Below are 20,783 nucleotides of genomic sequence, written 5' to 3' on the forward strand. Positions count from 1 at the left end.
CCATAAATACTAAAACCTTTAAAAAATTACAAATTCTTAAAAACACAGGAAACGAAAAATTAATTTTGAGGGAAATAACTATGTAGTCCGAAACGTCATTATGTTCTGATGTAACTAAAATTCTAAATTTGACATCAGAACATTCTTAAATCTCTTGGAAGCCACTAATGGGTATTCGTCATATCTATTAGTCCTAGTGATAGTGTAAGATTTCTGAATGATTACACTCTTTTTCCATGGCATTGATTAATTTAGACCTAAATTGACCAGGCCTAGTATCTTCAACCTTATACTTATGACAGGGACGAGGCCTTAAGCTTTATATATTACCTTTTTATCCAAATTATTGACTTGTTACAGTTTTGTCAGACTTGTTACAGTTTTAACTAAATTTGTGTTACCTATAATCTGGTTAATATGTTACCGTTTCGACTGTTCGTTTCCGTTTGGTTTGATTCTGTTTTAATCATGATACCGATTGATTCAATGTTTTTTGAATTGATAAGATAATACGGTTAAGAAAAAAGCTTGTTTTTACTTTGAGTACAAAGTTTCAATTGAAGGCAAAATGCATTTGTATCTCTTTTGAAATGTTATCAGTTTTGCGCACTCATTGAAATTCTTTCTAGAGTTAATATCATTTTTTATATCATTACACAGGAAAGTTATTATTGATTAAGATCATACAAATTGTACAGAGTTTTGGACTACAATTAAATCTTTCGTTTTTTGTTTAGAAATAATTTTGGTCCTAAATTTGAGTTGAAGGCTACACGTGTGTTTCATCATAAAATTTGTGTTGACAAATCGTGTTAATTTATCAAGTTTGACTGGCCGACGTCTTTTGGTGATCGAGTCATAAAATATACAGTAGCCAACCCATCCAGAGGTGGACAAGATGGCAGATATAGCTAAAGAAGCAGAAAAACTTTCTTTGAGTAAGTTTTGTGGGGTTTGTTTTTGTTTTGATTGAATCTGTCTGGACCGGTCAAGGTGTGGCTTTATGTTGTTTTCTCTGGAAAAGTTTATTTATAATACGTAACTCATGTGTATCGACAGGTCTATTATTATTGTGATTGGTGAGCCTACCATATGTTTGTTTGTAGATCTAGTTCATTGACATTACCTGGTCCCTATTACCTGATAATGCATTTTGATTGTCATTATCAACAATAAAATTGCTTATAAATAAGAACTATATGCATGTAGATATGAGAATAAAACACATACAGGTAAGCCTAAATAATTATACAAACCTAAAGCTAAAAGACAATAGTAGACCTAATTTCGTGCTAACCTAACCTAACCTAATTAACAGGAAATAATTGCTTAGCTAGGTCAAGGTGTACAGCGAGTTTCATCTTGTTCTTGATGATGAAATATTTTGAAATTTATATGAATCAACTGCGAACTCAATTTATCCATTGCCCTTCTATTGGTCAAGCAAGCATTGTTTTTAACTCATTTGAATGATGCAACCTCTTAATTCATAGTTATTTTTGTCCAAGTATAGACTCTTTGAACTTCATTTCCTTAGTATTTCATCACCAACTTCACCAACAGTATAAAATACAGTTGTTATTTATTGTTTTCACTAATCATAAAAAATTGTTGTTGTTCTGTCAATTAGTATTCTGTTTCGTGAAGTTTACTTCGAGGAAATTATATTTATGATTCAGTACTGTGCTACTGTAGGAATAGATGGAATATTTTTTAAACAAAATAATTAAATCTCTATCATCTAATAGTCTAATGGATTCTCAGGAAAAAGAAGGTACCGGTATAGTTTTTTTAAGATTTTGGTTGATGAATTAAGTCAGTCTAATTAAAATGTCAAAAATAAAAGCTACCGTAATAAAAACAGAATGAAATGTTTGGTCTAATTTTAATTCGACTGTACACATGCAGTTTACGCCAGAGGGGGCACGAAATATCTGAGATTATTCGAATTTCTAACCTAGTTATGAGATTTTTGCCCGAAAAACATGCTTTCTTGCTTTGCGAGGCTCCGACACTGTATATATGTATTCACATTAACCTCCTCACTTAAGATATTACTGGTACCATTAATAGTTTAACATCATTGGTTATATATTTGTTAAGAAGGGATGAGATAAGAAGGTTTAAGCTATTGTAGTTATAGAATTGCAGCCAATATAGATGTCTGATTAAAATCCTAAAAAGAGAATATACAGATGGCTAAATTTAAACATTTTACAGTGGTACAGGTTACAATTATATTTTTCAATTACAGTTTTGTAGGATAGTTGTTTAAAGTTTGTCAAGAAAGAATTATATTATGTGTATATAGAATCCTCATCAAGAAATATTGATTTATTATTGTAGGAGAGATTTATACCTCAGAAAAACATGGTGATGATAAAACAGGAGACGGTAGTAAAGCTACACCGTATAAAACAGTTCTACAGGCCATGAGACATGCTGGGAAAGAACCATTTCCACCTATTTATGTTGATGGGAAAGAAGAAAATGTGGTAGGTATTCTTATTTTTAGCAATGTATCTCAACATTGTCTATATACATCATTTAGTTCTTAAGAATCCTAAGTTTACGTAATAATTAGTTAGACAGACCCTTTTGTCTTCAGAACCCAAGTAAAATTTAGTCTTATTCCACTTGTATGTTATATGTATATTCATGTACTGGTATACTGTTTTTTTCTAATACCATTAAAAGGACTTGCCTAACTGGGAGTGTTCATTAGAGACAGTTCTAAAAATGTTTTTTAATTTTCCTCCAGAGGTTTCCCTGTCTAAATTGATGATCTGCAATTTATAACTGTACTGATGATAGTTTTAACATTTAACATTAAATTTCAGAAATTTGAATTGGTCTCAAAATCACAGGTGAAGAAAATCCAGAAAATATGGGAAAGAGAAAACTATAAAGCTGCTGAAAAAGCTCAAAAAGAGGTTGGTATATTTACTTCAATTGATGACGATGACTAAATAGCAAAATATTATTTTCAATGTCATTTTGTCAGTCGCCAGATATTTATTATCTGACCATGCAATCACAGCTGTTTTGAGGAGCATCATGCTATTTCTTACGTTGGATGTTTTTATAAAGAATATAATTGATGTGTATAGACTTGAAATCTTGGATGTTCTGTACCACTATGATATGGCTAAAGTGACACTGCCTATCTCAGTTAATACTCTAGTTGAATTTTGTTTTCCCTGTTTTAATTTAAGGCTGAAGATTTAGAAAGGAGATTAAAAAACTTAGAAGAAGCGAAATCAGTGGTAGTTGAAATAGATCCAAGTTTACCACAGCCAAAACAGGTAAAATAACAATAAATTTTACTTTCTTTATTATTTCAATAGTTAACTCTGCTCATCCATTGATCTAGTCATCTAGTCCACTATGCATCATTAACATAGATAATCCTCAGCATCTCTTTCAGAGAGTCCACATAGCTATAACTCTTTCAAATAGTTAGAATGCATTACCATGTTATTTGGTATCATTGTGCATTCCTTGCAGAGAGTCCACATAGCTGATACTGTTTATTTAATATATGAGTTTTATCAACTTAACATCTTTATCAGAGTCCACATAGCTCATATTTTTCATTTGATATTTAGGTTTGTCAACTCTGCAGAGGGTCCACATAATCTCTGTATGGTAATTGGGTTTTCTCGACATTCCTTTTTGAGAGTCCACATGTCAATTTTTGGATTGCCCACAGTGTATAATATATAATATTGTTTCAGATTAAAATAAGAGAGACCATACCAAACCGTAATATTCGTGTAAAAATATTTGGCTGGGTCCACAGACTTCGTCGTCAAGGTAATTTATTTTCATTTATTTTCTCAATTACACAAATCATTTTTACAGAGGGGAATTTTCAGTCTGAAATGTTGGTCTTTTTCACTGGAAATATCTGGGATGAAATGTGATTATTCCAAATTTAAAATTATCAAACCTTATATACTAATGGGCCTTTAAACAATCTATAATAAATGATATGATGTTCCATTTTCAGTATTGTGAAAAAGAAAAAAATAATTCTGAGTTCTGATTGTGGTACTGTCATAGCCCAAGAACTCTACAAAATAAAAATGAATCGCTGTATATATCCAACTCATCGTTTAAAGTAATGATTGTTATATTTGTAGGTAAAAATTTGATGTTTGTTGTATTAAGAGATGGTACTGGTTTTGTACAATGTGTTGTTTCTGATAAACTGGTAAGATTTATTTATATCTTCTCATTCTTACAGAACTAACACGGCACAGGTTTCTCTTTCATAGACACTTTTCGCTTACCTGAAGCTCCAGGGTTCAATCCAGACATAGGTCAAGATAGTACCAATGGTATTTTCAATCTAATTTCCAGGTGCCAGTGATGCAGGTTGGATGCATCACTCAGATGAATGCGACATTAAACAAGATCCTTTGACATATGGAAATCAAAAGTAGACTAATTCTGCTGTCCTAACAAAATTCTCTCATTGCACACTGCGTGGCTTTGGTCTTCTTCATTCTTATCAGATGTAGAAAAGTAGGACTAAAAACTCAATTGATTTAATTTTATTTTCAATTAATTTTCAGTGTCAAACATACAATGCTCTCACTCTGTCTACTGAAGCTACTATTTGTGTCTATGGAATAATCAAAGAACTACCAGAGGGAAAATCTGTAAGTTGTCTCTCTTGTGTTTTGTGATATGGGCATAAATTGACATAAATATTTCTGGGGGCTTAGCTCAGATCGAAATTGGAACTGACAGAATCTGAAAGGGACTGTTAATAATTGGAAGGCTCTGATAAAATCTTAAAATTGAAAAAAAAAAATGTTAGTTTCCATTGTTGTTTCAAGCAAAAATGCTGCACACAGAATCTGCAACTATCTAGTTGCCTGTGGCAGTTAATGGTGGTCATTCAATTTCTTAATAAGAACGTATCACTCAGGTTTGATGAGAACTGAATCTACCCTTATTTGCGAGAATCTAGGGATTCTAAAGGATTAAATTCTTGTATCTATTATTTTTATCATTCATTAAAGGATAAGGATTAAACCCTTGTATCTATTATTTTTATCATTCATTAATTTTAGGCGCCAGATAACCATGAGCTTTCTGTAGATTATTGGGAGTTGGTATCTAGTTCACCACCAGGGGGTGCTGATAACCTGCTCAACGAAGACGCTAACGTAGATGTTCAGTTAGATAACAGACATATTATGATAAGAGGTGAAAACGTAAGTAGAAGTTTAATGACTGTTGAAACAGACTTAGAAGATTATTTCTACAGTCTAACCCTGTGACACTAGAAGCCCACTGTTTATTTAGAGAGGGGAAACGGTTTCTTAAATGTTTGTAGTGATGTTCAATTATTTAAACAATGGAAATAGGTTTTTTTTAATTTGATTATTGTTAATCATTACCCATAATGTTACTATAGGATTACCGATGAATAATGATTGAATTCAGTTGATGGTCTAGAGAGGTATATTAACTACAGATTAGCCACATTAAGACCTGATTCCCATGCTGTATTGCAGTCTCTGAGTCCAGGGATTCAAAAGATATACCATAAAATAATTTTGTACCCATATTTGTGTCTTTATTCATTTCAGACTTCTAAAGTTTTAAAAATGAGATCAGTTTTAATGCAATCTTTCCGAGAACATTTTGTTAGTCGAGGATATTTCGAAGTTACTCCCCCTACACTGGTACAGACTCAAGTAGAAGGAGGATCTACCTTGTTTAAATTTGATTATTTTGGTGAAATGGTAAGTTTTTTTTCTCTAGGAATATATAGCAGCCATTTTTTACAAGAAATACAACTTATGTTCTTGATTTTGTTTACTGGCTGGTCCTTTGTAAAACTTTTTGGCATTGATCTTTCCTAGATTATCCATATCCATTTACAGCTGGATTTATTTTTACAGTTACAGGGTTCGTTTGTACCTTAAAATAAGATTAATAGGAGATGTGAAGCTTATTGGAGACGGACTGTAGCGCAATAGGATAGAGTATTAGAATCTTGAGGTCATTTGCTTCTTTACATCGAACTATGATGATTGCTGGATCTAATTTATGTTATTGTGATTTCAGGCCTACCTAACCCAGAGTTCTCAGTTATATTTAGAAACCTGTCTACCAGCTATGGGTGATGTATTCTGTATTGCCCAATCTTACAGAGCAGAAAAATCTCGAACCAGAAGACACTTGGCTGAGTAAGTTTACTAATTTCTTCACAATGTCAAGCTATTACGATATGCTTCTTATAAATTGACTGCAATACACACCTTCATGTATGTATACAGAAGTTTGTAAATGCACCGATTTGATTGGATTGTACGTCGGGGATTACAGCCAATCAGAGAGACAAGAAAAGCTATTGACATTGTGAAGATGGTATTTGCCAGTCATGTCAATAAATTTACAGATTGTTCTTCTGTTTATCTAACCATCACTGATAGGATAATGAATTAATGCACTAACATGAGCTGTATATTGTTAATGGTGTACATGTAATTGATTGACAGGTAATGGTCAATGGAAGTGATAACTTCAGGGCATCTTTATAGTTTAAGAAGAGAAAACTTTGGATTTTTATCAGAACACTTAAAAGATGGATCAATATATACTATATAATACCATACAATACAATATAAGAATGTCATCACTTCAATTATGATGTAAATTGTCGCTTTATATAAGTTATTTCCAACAATAAAATTCTACCCTCCTACCTCCCTTTTTATAACATTCATGCAATACAATGAATTGTCTATATTTTTCAGATATTCTCATGTAGAAGCTGAATGTCCCTTTATAGATTTCAATGGTTTATTAGAGAGACTAGAAGATCTAGTCTGTGATGTAGTAGACAGAGTTCTCAAGTCTCCTTTTGCTCATATTGTTAAAGAACTTAACCCTGTAAGTAACCTTGAAATTATTCATTTAAAAATTAGGAATCCTATTCTTAAAAACTAGTACATTGTATTAGATAAAATCTAAATTTTGGGGAATGCTGAGCTCTTGATGGCTTACAAAGATAGATTTAAAATCTATTTTAGTGATCGACCAATCAGATTAAGAGAATTTTAAGTCTTTATGAATTGGCCTTGATTGAAATGCAGATACACACGATCTTATAACAATTTCCACATTTATTCTCCCATTTAGGATTTCCAACCACCTAAACGACCCTTTAAAAGAATGGACTATGCTGAAGCTATAGAATATCTTAAAGCTAATGATATCAGGAAAGAGGATGGAACATTCTATGAATTCGGAGAGGTAAGCTGGGTTATTTCTGATAAATGGGAATGAAATGAACAATAAAATTTGTTATGTGGACTATGCGAAACGATTTTTAGATGACAATCTTTCTGACAGATCCTCAGGTTACATACTTAGTAGCAAAGTAATGTCAGGTTTAAGCAAAGTATGGGCTTGTCTTGGGGACTACAATTTATAAAAGAATAGTACGTGAACACTCTGTTCTCGGATACTGTTAGACTAGGAGTTCAGTCAACTTGCATAGGACATAACCTTTTTGAAATTCCATGTCACATTTGGATAATTGGTTGAATTTTCTTATACCCAAAAAACAGTAGATGTTAGATTTATTACAGGGTATAAATTAATGTCTTTATCATTTTTTAGGATATCCCAGAAGCTCCTGAGAGAAAAATGACTGATAAAATTAATGAGCCTATATTTTTATGTCGTTTCCCAGCTGAAATTAAATCATTTTATATGCAGAGATGTGCTGAAGATAGACGACTCACTGAATCAGTAAGTATCGGAAAAATTGACATAATCCAGTAATATGATAATACGAAGAACTCCAATATTTTATGAGATGGTCAACATACGTTATGAAATAAATTGTTAATCTAAAAACTAAACTTTAGTTTCAACATCTATAGTTATGGCGTTAATATTTCCCAAATCATTTCACCTCATGAAGTTGGTATCGACAACGACAAAAGCTTGTAGAATAAAATATTTAAGTCACTCTTAAAAGGTATAACCTTACATGTCTGTATTATATCAAACTTAATTGTTTATTTTCTTCCTAAATTTGAAGATTTATAATAAATTTTGATTGTGACATATTCTTTGTTCTAGCTCTATATTATAAATTATATATGTAATATCGTAACTTCTTTAATTTGTAGTTGAGAGGCCTTCAAGGTAGTCCTTGAGATGCATTGCACCTGACAGCATTACAGCATTTTAAATGAGTAGACACCCCTAAAGATCATATTACAAGCAAAACATTTTATTCTTATAGTCAGACATGTCTGGCTAATAATCTATCTCATTCTATTGTATATAGGTTGACTTGTTGATGCCAAACGTTGGTGAAATAATCGGTGGTTCCATGAGAATTTGGCAGCATGAAGAATTGGCAGAGGGGTTCGAGAGAGAGGGAATTGATGCCTCGCCCTATTATTGGTACACAGATCAGGTAAGGCACTGGACATTTGGGGTTGGGCAGCCTTCAGAGAGGGGCCATGAATGGGTTAGGGGTATGACAAGGTCTGAAGTGAGATTTGAAGGTAGTTGGTTTAGAGTTTCTCAAGAGAGGAAATAGATGCATCAACCTAATATTGTTAAGGCACTGAGCACTATGGTAGGGTAGCTGCCAGGGAGACTGAATGGGTTAGTGTATAGGATGGTTAAGAACCTTGGCCTCCAGAGAGGGGCATAAAAGAAGTAAAGATGTAGCAGAGTTTAGAAAAGGGGCGTGGTGGTATAGGCTGAAGGCTTCGTAAGAGAAGGAATAGATTCGTTAACAGACAGGTATGACACAGTGAATAGGGATGGGTTGGGGCTATCATGTTTTATTCTTGAATCTGAGTTAAACCTGCTCAACTATGACCTAAAAACTGCTCTTATTCACATTTAACAAAATAATAAACATTATTTCATTTTATTACAGAGAAAGTATGGATCATGTCCTCATGGTGGTTATGGTTTAGGATTAGAGAGATTACTATGTTGGTTGCTCAACAGATATCATATTCGAGAAGTTTGTCTGTATCCACGTTTTGTTGAACGGTGCAGACCTTAACTTATTTCTCTTTAATTTTATTATATATATATATATTGTTCTCCAGTGCTGTCTTGTCCTGAATCAATCATGTTTCATTATCCTCTAATTTATTATGAAATACAGAGTTGCTGCCCTTGACTTTTTAATTATCAGATCGAAATATCAATGGACCTTTCTAAACATAAACAATCTACTTATAGTTTGGTCAAAAGTTTAAACACATACATTTATAGCTTCTGTGTGGCTTTTGTCATAATCTGGATAAGTTAGTGTAAAATTACAGGAACCATAGAAAAAGAATGGATGTAGAATAGATGCTATATGTTTCACTTAGACACATACAATAGCTAAAAATATATTTTTGAATTTATGCCTAAATTAGAAGCTATGTGTTTCAGATACACATACTTAGACTATATATAGAAGCTATAAGTGTCACATACAAAAACTAGAAAAGTTTCTTCGATTCCCTTCATTAAGTTTTTAGTTTGTAGGAAGGAAATCAATATCCAGTGTAAAGTTATTTTTTTGGTTAAAGATTTAATTTATGGGGAAAGGTATTTGTGGATTTCAGTCAAATTCTTACAACTAAAGTCTAGATTATGAATATTTTTATATTTTTTAATAAGGTTAAAATTATGAAAAACTTAAAACTTTTTTCGCATTCTAACTTTATTTGTTATTCTGTAATAAATCTACAGAAATTACAAAATTCTTAAAAGAAATTTTTGTCGGCTTGTTAAACAGAGCTCTATAACTTCAGAATCTTAACCTGACATCAGGTTCCTCTTCAATTAAATACAAAAGTTGAGGCCATTGTCATTTACAGGCTGCTTCTGGTATTCTCGCTTTAAGTTATTACTGAGAATTAAATGGATTGTAAAGAGGTTTTCTAAACTTTTTATCTGTGTCAGGGACACTGACAGCAACAGTTGGCCTTATTCAAATTGTCAGTCACACATCTAAAACTTAGCACAGTAGCTACAAATAATTTATAAGAACCATTGCGATGTCAGAAAACCTCTTTACTTCTTTAAGTTGTTGTCTTTGACCTTATTCTTACTGTATGAATTACGATAAATATGTTGAATTGTACATTAATATAATTGAACGGTGTTCATCTTCATAATAGAAATAAACATTTGATTTTCAAGGTTACTTGTCAGTGATGTTCAGTCGGAGGGGCTGACATTTAAGTGTCTATTCAGTTGAATGGGCCAGTTAAGAAACTGCCGTGATGCTGATATGACAGTCAACGAAACGTCGATTCATCACAGTCTCCATTAGCCTAATTAGACGAAGATAAGGATGTACGACTCCATCCAATTCATACTCCATACCTTTCTTTCATGTATTGTATCTAATCTCCAGGCCCATAGCTATAGAGGGGTAGCATTGGACCCAACCTCCCCCAACACCCCTCCCCCCTGAAAAAATACTGGCAACCGACCCATTTTATTACTGCAACTAACCACCATACACAATTGTCTCTCCGATCATTCAGGTCTGGTTACGGTCAGGCCCATTGTCATAGTCACCTGTTTTACACCTTGTCCCTGTAGATCCAGCCCAAAAGTAATAATGAATCATTGCCAATTTTTAAAAGATTTTTTAATGCAAACCAACTATTAAAAAACATAGACTAATACAATCACCGGGTTGATTTTTTCTTATGTATTTCATAGAATTTAACAGATATAGCCTTCCGAATATTTGCTTTATTGACACCGCGACGTTTCATTCATCCATTTCACATTTCAAAAAGACAATCTAGTATTTAGTTCATATAAAATTGAATCGTACTGCCGTAAGGTCCAATATTCTTCCGTGCTGCTATGAAGACGACATATTGTATGCCAGTGGCGGAGCCAAAGGGGGGGAGGGGGTTCAGCCATAAAGAAGTGAGTTATACCATAATATACCCCTTGTGTTTTTTGTTATATCTACTCTCCACTTCTAAATGTCGTTAAAATCTTATCTGAAATATTCATGTTAATGAGCACGGGTTTCAGTTGCTTAAAGGGCCAGTATGAAGTATTTTCATTATCAAAACATCGTAAATTATACCTGAAAATATAAATTCTAAAAGATGCTATATACCTCTATGTAGGCCTATCTACTTAAAAACGGAGTGTAGGCTACTATTAGCACTAAGACTAAAACTATTGAACCTCATAAAGACTCGATATTTTCAATTGAAACCTGGCGAATGTGAAGAAGAAATAAGTGCCATTATATAAGTGCCATTATTTTTGCTTAAAGGGAAAAGATTTGCCATTCAAGGAGGTTGATTTGAGTCTTGAATATATGTCAATAGTCTTCAGAGGTACTAGAAATGTACGAAAATCGCATAATTCCTTTAAAAATATTTAAAACTAGGAATTTCATTTTCTGTTTTTATAAATGTCATTTCTATATGTGGCAGAGTCACAAGAAAAGACGAGTCGTCTTATTAAATTTCTAACGCGGAGAATTCCAGTCTTATAAAAATTAGACCCAACTTTCATTTCGTTTTCTGATTAGTTTGTATTTTTAGTGTAGCCACTTTAGAGTAAGGTCTAACGACCGGACTCTTGAACATGTCAAAATAACCCTTTGACCTAATCAGCTATAACCAATCAAATTTGCGCCTTCTCCAGCGTTCGCGTTTTTATGAGAGATTGAAGGAATTTGATTGGTTCAAGCAGATCATGTCATCAGACAAGGTTGAAAGGTTAATTTGAATGTTTAAGAGTCCGGTCGTTAGACATTACTCTGAATTGGCTATACTAACTATAAAAAAAACTAATGAAAAACGAAACGAAAGTTGGGGCACACATGATTTTGAAGACGCAAATATGGACGGTGAACTGTGAACACTATTACTGATTAGCTAAACTAAAAAAATCCGTTTCTGAGACTAAGGTATGATTGATCAAACGAATGGCGAACTTTAAATACATACAATAATTTTCAACACCTACCAAATATAACACGACGAATTTAAATTTTTAAACTTTTTAAATATTTTTGGCGTAAAAAATTAACGGCGGGATTTTTTTTAGTTCAAACTTCCAGATAAGTCCAGGAACACGTATAGATCTCTCTATTTTAGTCTAATTTGAGCACCTAACTTTTCTTTCAATCTACTGATAAAAAATCAGACTGCCCCTTTCAGCAAATATTTGATCAACAATATTCCATCTAAATGTCGGGTTTTCGAGCAATGATGACATCAAAATAATTTACTCCAGCGATTCTCTTTCCTTCAATATTTTGGAAACCGTAACGTCCCAACAATTTCTGATATTCTGACAGAGTTCTCTCCCTTCCGTTGCAAACGGTGGTCATTGTGACGTCGAGAAGGATCGTAATTTCTGGTCCGATTTTGTCTTCATTCAGAAGTTTCTCGGCTACCAACAAAGTTCCCCCTGAAACGTAAGATAACCCACGTTATTTCATCAGACACTGGATGGCAATCAGAGACACCCGTAGAAAAAAAGGACCGAAACATTCGAATATCATTTTTATCCTCGGATCTCAGCCCAGTCAGCCGTTTTATGATAAGGTTTCGTTTTGAGGTTGGGATAGTCCATTATACTGGCTGTCGATATTTGATATAGTTCCAAATCAAAAGAAAGAAAGAAAGAATAATGTTGTAAAAGGATAACGATCACAAGGTACCTGGCTACCAACCAGCTGATCTTTGGCCAAATCTCATAGATCTTCTCTGACTATACGTACCCATTTACAGCTGAATCGCCTATGAGTGAAGATCACCGGACTTCACATGCCAAGATAAATCATTTGTTCGACGTAACCAGGTAATTGACCACCGTATTCCGAATACAGGTTTTAACATAGTCTTATAATATACGTAATTTGCCTCACTTTTATTACTAACCTACGTCCTCAAGGAAGTGTGACGAATGGGGTGTGGTTTAGACACGATGGCAAATGATGTGCTAAAGAACACCAAAGTAAGATAAAAAAAACATAACTTACCAGGTTTAAGAGATTGGTAGGTCTTAGTTAGTAAAATATCTAGTTTGTCTTCGTCCCAATTGTGTATTATATGACTCAACATCATCAGATCGACTTCCGGGAACTTTTTATTATCAAAAAAATCACCTAGAACAAAAAGAAAGGATATATAGTCTTTGTATGTGTATCAGAGACACTTATAGCTTCAATTTACACTATTCTCATTTTCTAGAAAGTATCAGGGACACTTATAGCTTCTGTTTACACTATTCTGATTTTCTAGCAAGTATCAAGGACATTTATAGCTTCTATTTACACCATTCTGATTTTCTAGTCTTAGTATGTCTACCAGGGACACTTATAGCTTCTATTTACACCATTCTAATATTCTAGTCTTTGTATGTGTACCAGAGAGACTTATAGCTTCTATTTACACCATTCTCATTTTCTAGTCTTTATATGTGTACCAGAGAGACTTATAGCTTCTATTTACACCATTCTCATTTTCTAGTCTTTATATGTGTACCAGAGAGACTTATAGCTGCTATTTACACCATTCTGATATCAGGGACACTTATAGCTTCTATTTACACCATTCTGATTTCTAGTCTTTGTATGTGTATCAGGGACACTTAAAGCTTCTATTTACACCATTCTAATATTCTAGTCTTTGTATGTGTATCAGGGACACTTATGGCTTCTATTTACACCATTCTGATTTCTAGTTTTTGTATGTGTATCAGGGACACTTATAGCTTCTATTTACACCATTCTAATATTCTAGTCTTTGTATGTGTATCAGGGACACTTAAAGCTTCTATTTACACCATTCTAATATTCTAGTCTTTGTATGTGTATCAGGGACACTTATGGCTTCTATTTACACCATTCTGATTTGTAGTTTTTTGTATGTGTATCAGGGAAACTTATAGCTTCTATTTACACCATTCTGATTTCTAGTTTTTGTATGTGTATCAGGGACACTTATAGCTTCTATTTACACCATTCTAATATTCTAGTCTTTGTATGTGTATCAGGGATACTTATATCTTCTATTTACACCATTCTGATTTTCTACTCTTAGTATGTCTACCAGGGACACTTAAAGCTTCTATTTACACCATTCTGATTTGTCTTTGTAAGTTTATCAGGGGCAATTATAGTTATAGGTATTAAAATAATCCTATTATCGTCTTTAAGTCTTTCACCGCAACGCTTTCTGCCTAAGACAACACACCCCCACCACCATCACCATTTTGTAGATATCCATCCATCTTTTCCACCCTGAGTACAAACTTATACTCACCTTCAATAAATTCTACTTTCGATTTCGTATGTGCGGGCTGATACTTTTTAGCAAGCTGAATGGTGTGTGGTCGGTCTAGAACTATAGCCTTTAGCTGGGGGTAGGTTTTAATAAATTCAAACGCCAAATAACCAGAGTTACCTGCGAAGACAACAAACCTATATAATGTTCATTTCAAGGGTTTGTGAAAAGGTTTTCTCAACTTTTTATATTATGTTATGTAACATTCCAATGTTCAGTGAGATGGCAATTCCAAAATGAAACCTATAATTTGAAAACCAAATCTGTATGCCAAATAAAAGAATTTGTCTTCTCAATCCCATCAAATGGTTACGAATTTCTTACCACCAAGATCCAAAAGTGTTTTATGGCCGGCAACATCAAAAGCAACTGTGATAGCGTGCACTGCTGGCCGCAACAATGAATCCATTTGTACCATGAATGAGTGTGCGCTCGAATCAGTTTTATTCGTTTTTTTCCTCTCCGCTACTGGATTCTGATTTTGATCTGTTTTGATTTCTTGCTGAAAAAAATTGGAATAAAGAACAGATTTGCATGTGACGATTTGTATGTTTGGAGGGGAAAGTAATATATCTGGAGGTGCAATGGTGTATGGTGTGTGGTTGCAGTATTGGGATTATTCGGATTTCAGAATTTTGGGGGTAGGGAAATCCATTTTTTCAAGTGGGCAATACAATAAGGATGGGGTGAAGCGAGCAAGAAGGAAGGAAGGAGGCCAAGCTAGCGAGCAAGAAGGAAGCAAACAAATCCAAATCCAAGGAGGAAAGCAAAGTCAGAAAGCGAGCACGAACGGAAAGATGAAAGCAAGTAGGGAGAGAGAAAAAAAGCAAGCAAACAAGCACGGAAGAGAGTGCATGCATGAAATCAAGCAATAAGGCAGTCCGAAACACCTGCCTCTATTCCAGCCTCTGGTGAATATTTTGACAGTTGTCGACTGGAATAGAGTCCGAAAAATTTACGTTTATCTTACATAATATTAAATTACCTTTACGATGACTGTTTATTGATGTTGGGTATCAACATAACTTTTGTTTTGTGACCTTTGAACTTTTGGCTGCGCACGCAGTTCTAAATGGCCGAAGCGAGATTAGTTTCATTAAAAAAAATTGGTGTAACCGGAGAGTGACTACAAAAACATTCATCTTTCCAAATATAGGTTTCAAACCGCCGCACCTACGGAGATGCAGAATGACCCCATTTTACAGGGCCTATTTTTACTGTCTCTACACTAGCCAGACATCTGTCCAAATAGCTATAAGAGGCTGGAATAGAGACAGATGTTTCGTTCTGGCAAGAAGAAAGCATGAGCACGAGAGAAAGAAGAACGTCAGCAGGGAAAGCAGGGAACTAAACAAGGACTGCAAGAAGGAATCCAACATGGAAGCAAGGAAGAATTAAAGTATGAAGGAAGCAAGAAGAAAGCAAGGAAGCAACCAATAAGGATAAAAGCATGCAACACAGTATATAAATCATAAGGTTGGCCGATAGAGGAAAACAGAATATCCAAGGGAGGGCTATCGGCCAATAGCGCAAAGTATGTAAGACGTCAATGCTTTGACATTTAAATTTCTTCGGAAGGGGGATGTCAGCAAGCAAGAAGAAATTAAGGAAGGGCGTAGCAAGACGGAAGAACGAAACAAGCAAGGACGGGAAAAAGGTAGGAAGAAACGTGCCTCACCCTTTCAAGTTTTGAATTAGTGAAATCCCTTCCGTCTTCAGAACCATCTAATAGACGTTCATAGACAGTATTGTTTGATCCTATAATATCAGAAAATAGAGCTTTCCTTCATATTGGGCTGCTTCGGTTTTAACTAACAGGAAAATTGTGGCGATGATGGTGCATATCTGCCACCTTTGGTCTAAATATGATGCTTCTCTACCACCTTTGGTCTAAATATGATACTTCTTTGGCATCTATGGGCGAAATATATAATGCTTCTCCGACAATTTAGTGCTTTTTGTGTTTGTTTTCTCATGCTGCTTTTTTAGCACTCCTGTGCTAGGCTCTATGCTGTCCATTGGTCGAGCATCAAGATCAGACCACGAATACCAATCAATAGGCTTAAGGTTATAATCGTCCTCTTGATAAAGGTTCAATGATTACGATTAGCTAACGACTCCTTAACCGAAGATCAATCGGTTAACACTAACACTTTGCAACAGATTCAGCTTTACGGAAACTGCTGAGGATTGCCGAATGACCCAAGCTGCTTCCAACGTACCTTGCTTTATAACTGTGTCCAATTTATCTACAAACTGGCTCAAGAGTCGGATACCGAGCAAAGTGCTGTTTAAACAAGGTTGATCAGATTTTAACAGATATTTTTGAACTGTCTTACTGTTACTGTATTCTGGCTCATCTGTAATAAATACACCAAATAAATTGTACATGGATATTGAAGTGAGGGCATTTACGTTCCAAGGAGTGGGCAATGTGGTTGGCATAGTCTCACAAGAAAGGGGCCGGGCCGGTCCCCCCCCCCTCCCCAACCACTGTAAAATTTCTCTTAATTTTACCTAGAAAAATATTACCTGTGACCCCTACTCGATCCCCTCATATAATAATTCATATCAAAGAAATTTTAGAAAATCGCAAAATTACTTCAAACTAGGTATTTTACGCACTATTCCTAAATATGTTTCTTTTATACATCACAGAGTATCTTAAAAAGACGAGTCGTCATTATAACATTCAAACACGGATAATTCTCAACACACATGAATTTGAAGGCTCAAATTTCGACGGTGAGCTATGAACACTATTACTGATTGGCTTAGCCAGAAAATTCCCGTTTCTGAGACTAAAGTATGATTGGTCAAATAAAATGGCGCATCTATCCCTTTAAGGGATAGAGATTTGGTCTGATGGAGCGAAGTCTGGTCAAAAAGGGATAGGATCGAACTCATCCGCCAAAAGGTAAAACAAATAACTTGCCTTGACTGTTACTTTTGTTCAAGAGTCCATAACAAACCAAAGCATCTAATATTCTTTCTGTAACTTCCGGTTTATATCCATAGTTATTAGCAAAGCCTACGGCAGTGACTTTCTTATTCAGAACTTCTATTTTATCAAAAATGCCCAATTCTATAGCTTGACATACTAACTAAAATAAGAAAGAAAACCAAAAAACATACAACAACAAAAAAAAAAAAAAAAATAAAAAAACAATAAAACCACTGCCGTGCAACATTTTACATTAGGTTACAATCTAAGAAAAGAAATAGGAAACGAAATTGTAATGTTATTTTAATGAGATTGACCTTGCTATGACAATCAGCTAACAATTTCTAAAGACGTCTGCTCGCATGAAAATATATGTTTCAAATTTCAATTAGTGAGCAAGTTGCTATGCTCTGCAGATTGCGTGTTAAAGATCCCTTGTCAGTTGGAAAAGAGTAGGCCACCGCAGCCGTCCTTGTTAAACTTACTATACGGCATGGTAAGATTTGGATGACATTTAGAAGCGAGGAGCACATATATAAAAAAACAAATAACATAAGGGAATATATTATGGTATAACACAGTTCTTTAATATCAAAGTACTGGATTGTTTTGATGGTTGCTTTAAAGGGTTGTAAATAGGTCTCCTAAAAATTTTATGCATATCGGGAACACTGATAGCATCAATATGCACCATTACTATTTTCAATCAGACGTCTGTGGTTCCTGCAATTTCACTAAAACTAGGAGTTTGATGAAACCACCAATCGCGAAATATACTGTATCATATAGAAGGACTTAGTGATTAGTGACATCATAGTTTAAGTGGAATTACAAGAACCACAGACGTCTGATTGAAAACTGGAATGTAAATCGATGCTATCAGTGTCTACTATACACATAAAATTATTTGAGAAAACCTCTTTACAATCGCTTTAAGAGTAAAGCTTGGATAATATCGTTGTTTTTCAGTGTATTTTTAACTCAATTCAATTCATTCAAGTAGGCTAATGCTTTCTCTTACAATTTTTGAGAATTTACAAAAATCGACCGAATTTTTTTTTTAGAGTTGTTTACTATCAAACTTCAAACCTTGAAGCTTAGTGATGTACTTATATTTCAAATGAAAATATAACAAAAAATTGAAATTTAAAAAAATGGTTTACGAATGATCAACCATCCAATTACATGTAACATGAAGAAGGCTTCTGTTTAGGAGTAAACAGATTTATCTATGCTACGGATAGGAGCCTATTTCTGTCCCATATTTAAATGATATGTCACGCCCCAAATATATCCAATGGTCATTAAAATTTAACACACTATTTTGAAAAACAAGGAACAGTAAAAGTTGCGTTAAAGGATGACATGCCCCCCACCTGTAAGGGGCCCAACCCCAGAACAAAATGGAGAGCATGTGTCAAAAAACAATTTCCTGTGAAAGGGATTCCATTACAATACACATCTACTGGAGCCACTGACGTTTTGGCAAGAAACTGCCTGCCTGGATAACAGCGAGGAAACGGAGAGGAAGAATATTAAAGTATATCACTTGCCGCTCAATACTCGTCGAAAAAGCTCCATGTAAATCAGGTTTTAGTAACCCATTGCACTTAATTCATTACTCTATGCATTATTTATATTCTTATTACATGTATATCTATCTAGTTAAGAGATGAATAACTTTTAAAAATCTTACCGATGCCTTGAATACACCAAATCCTATTTCCATTATCGGATCAGCCAATGGGTCAGACCGTAGGACAGTATCATCGGATGCCATCGTGCCGTTACCTGTACTGGAAAACTGAAACATCTACTTCGACGAGTCGTTGACGTTCATGTAAACTCTGCAGGTGAAAATAAATTTAAGACACAAATCGCTACGAAATCTGACGTAAATGAAATGAAAACCCGCAAGTCAGCACAAGATATTGCTCTAAAAAACGCAGACCAATTTCTTCTATATTCCCACTCCGTAAGTACTCGCGTGTGACCGCAATAGACGAGGTACTATACGCCGTAAGATGTAATGTACGGTTCGCGATAATCGTTACAGAAGAAAATAGAAGAATGAATACACGTATTCGGATACGATGTGGACACGGTTCGCTATTCTCTTTTCAAAAATCCTGCATCATAAACTGCACCGCGAAGACACCAAACTGTCGACATCTCCGGATACCGCACTGGACACCGCACCGTACACCGCACCGGAAACCACAACGGGACATCGTACCTCGCCTATTCTCACCTTGAAGCTAATTCAGCGATTCAGCACGATGTTCACCGTCCGATCTAACAATCAGCTGATGAAGGAAATATATTCTATTCTAGATTTTATACTCTAAGTCTCTACTTCACACATAAATTTACACCAATCAAAATCACTCAATCTTTAGAATAAACCTTCCGAGTTGAAATATGCCCCTTGATGGACTTTAACACTATACCTTTTGCTGCACCCCTTTCTAATCAGTTCCAGAACAGGCGGCCTGTAGTTTGAAGGGTCGTCTACATCCTTACAACAACTGTTATACTGTACTTTCAACGTATCATGCTAGATTGACAAAAAGCGATCCCGATCATCACGATTTGGAAGCACGATACGATGGGCTCTGTCGCGCTTTGTTACGATCTTATACGTTGATTCCGACTGGTAATCGGTCGTATGATTATGGACAAATGGTAAAAGTTAAAAAAAAAATCAATTTACAGGAGATTGCCACCCCAAAACTGACCGATTGATAGTCTTAAAGGGGCACAATGATTAGTCCACGATTGAGACCACAATTTCAATCGTTCTGCGAATCGTGATAGTGGAACCTTGCATAATGGTTTAAGAAACAATATTTACATTTCTACTATCATTCACTCAATAAACCTTCGCCGGGTCATATGTCTTGTCACATGATAAACCAACGTTTATTTCCCCATAACGATAACAAGATCCACATTCATTCCTTAAATGTCTATGGCCAGTCGAGATGTTTCGATACTAGTAGGGGCCCAGTCGTAGCTCAAATAATGATCACCCTTGACCACCTTCGCGGACGAAATCGCGTATTTGATGAACGTATCTGTTCGTATCTGCTCGTATCGGCTATTGACTGCACGTACTAGATAATCCCAATTCTGGAAATCCGATCGTTTTAGATCGAGAACCAATCGTAGACTCAATCGAAACATTGGAAGCCATCAATCGGAACCTATGAGATCGTATCTGACCAGAATATTCGATCGTGACACTTGAAATTGACATCGCATCAACAGATCGATGTGATATTTCTTACAATTCGATTTAGATGGCAATTAGAACAAACTAGTTTTAGATGAGTTTTTGATTCCCTAAAAAGAAAGAAACAACTATATTTTACAAGGATAACAACTTAGGTTCACAGTTAAAGGGATTGTAAAGAGGGTTTCTAAAATTTGTATGTGTATCGGGGACACTGGTAGCATCAATTTGCTCCATTCCAAATTTCAATTCCTGCAATTCCAGTGAC

The 20,783-nt window shown here is 34.8% G+C and overlaps 2 protein-coding genes across 2 annotated transcripts; one reads left to right on the top strand and one right to left on the bottom strand.

The window, feature by feature from the left end:
* Window positions 1-766: 766 nt before the first annotated feature.
* LOTGIDRAFT_200884 (hypothetical protein) lies at window positions 767-10,501 on the top strand. The gene is made up of 16 exons (XM_009050715.1): window positions 767-938; window positions 2,347-2,495; window positions 2,841-2,933; window positions 3,216-3,305; window positions 3,738-3,816; window positions 4,146-4,216; window positions 4,581-4,667; window positions 5,085-5,228; window positions 5,607-5,762; window positions 6,088-6,209; window positions 6,780-6,915; window positions 7,165-7,278; window positions 7,648-7,779; window positions 8,327-8,458; window positions 8,933-9,497; window positions 9,542-10,501. The coding sequence occupies exons 1-15, from the start codon at window positions 899-901 to the stop codon at window positions 9,062-9,064; spliced, it is 1,677 nt and encodes a 558-aa protein (XP_009048963.1). The 5' UTR covers window positions 767-898; the 3' UTR covers window positions 9,065-9,497; window positions 9,542-10,501.
* Window positions 10,502-11,488: 987 nt separating this feature from the next.
* LOTGIDRAFT_173251 (hypothetical protein) lies at window positions 11,489-19,575 on the bottom strand. The gene is made up of 9 exons (XM_009050716.1): window positions 19,532-19,575; window positions 18,977-19,127; window positions 17,272-17,440; window positions 16,559-16,696; window positions 16,015-16,094; window positions 14,661-14,838; window positions 14,316-14,456; window positions 13,031-13,156; window positions 11,489-12,456 (listed from the first exon to the last, which is right to left on the bottom strand). Exons 2-9 carry the CDS (start codon window positions 19,058-19,060, stop codon window positions 12,230-12,232), a joined length of 1,143 nt encoding a protein of 380 aa, XP_009048964.1. The 5' UTR covers window positions 19,061-19,127; window positions 19,532-19,575; the 3' UTR covers window positions 11,489-12,229.
* Between the last annotated feature and the right edge of the window lie 1,208 nt (window positions 19,576-20,783).

This window comes from Lottia gigantea (genome assembly GCF_000327385.1).
Source record: "Lottia gigantea unplaced genomic scaffold LOTGIsca_153, whole genome shotgun sequence".
Taxonomy (NCBI): domain Eukaryota; kingdom Metazoa; phylum Mollusca; class Gastropoda; family Lottiidae; genus Lottia; species Lottia gigantea.

What these genes read in the sequence shown, in the direction of transcription:
- LOTGIDRAFT_173251 (XM_009050716.1), bottom strand. Translation starts at nt 19,060, where the DNA reads ATGGCATCCGATGATACTGTCCTACGGTCTGACCCATTGGCTGATCCG. An exon ending in GAACAAAAGTAACAGTCAAG is followed by an intron (nt 16,697 to 17,271) that starts GCAAGTTATTTG and finishes TATTTATTACAG; the next exon opens with ATGAGCCAGAATACAGTAAC. An exon ending in GAAAGTAGAATTTATTGAAG is followed by an intron (nt 13,157 to 14,315) that starts GTGAGTATAAGT and finishes TTTTTGTTCTAG; the next exon opens with GTGATTTTTTTGATAATAAA.
- LOTGIDRAFT_200884 (XM_009050715.1), top strand. Translation starts at nt 899, where the DNA reads ATGGCAGATATAGCTAAAGAAGCAGAAAAACTTTCTTTGA. An exon ending in AGCAGAAAAACTTTCTTTGA is followed by an intron (nt 939 to 2,346) that starts GTAAGTTTTGTG and finishes TTATTATTGTAG; the next exon opens with GAGAGATTTATACCTCAGAA. An exon ending in ATTATTGGTACACAGATCAG is followed by an intron (nt 8,459 to 8,932) that starts GTAAGGCACTGG and finishes ATTTTATTACAG; the next exon opens with AGAAAGTATGGATCATGTCC.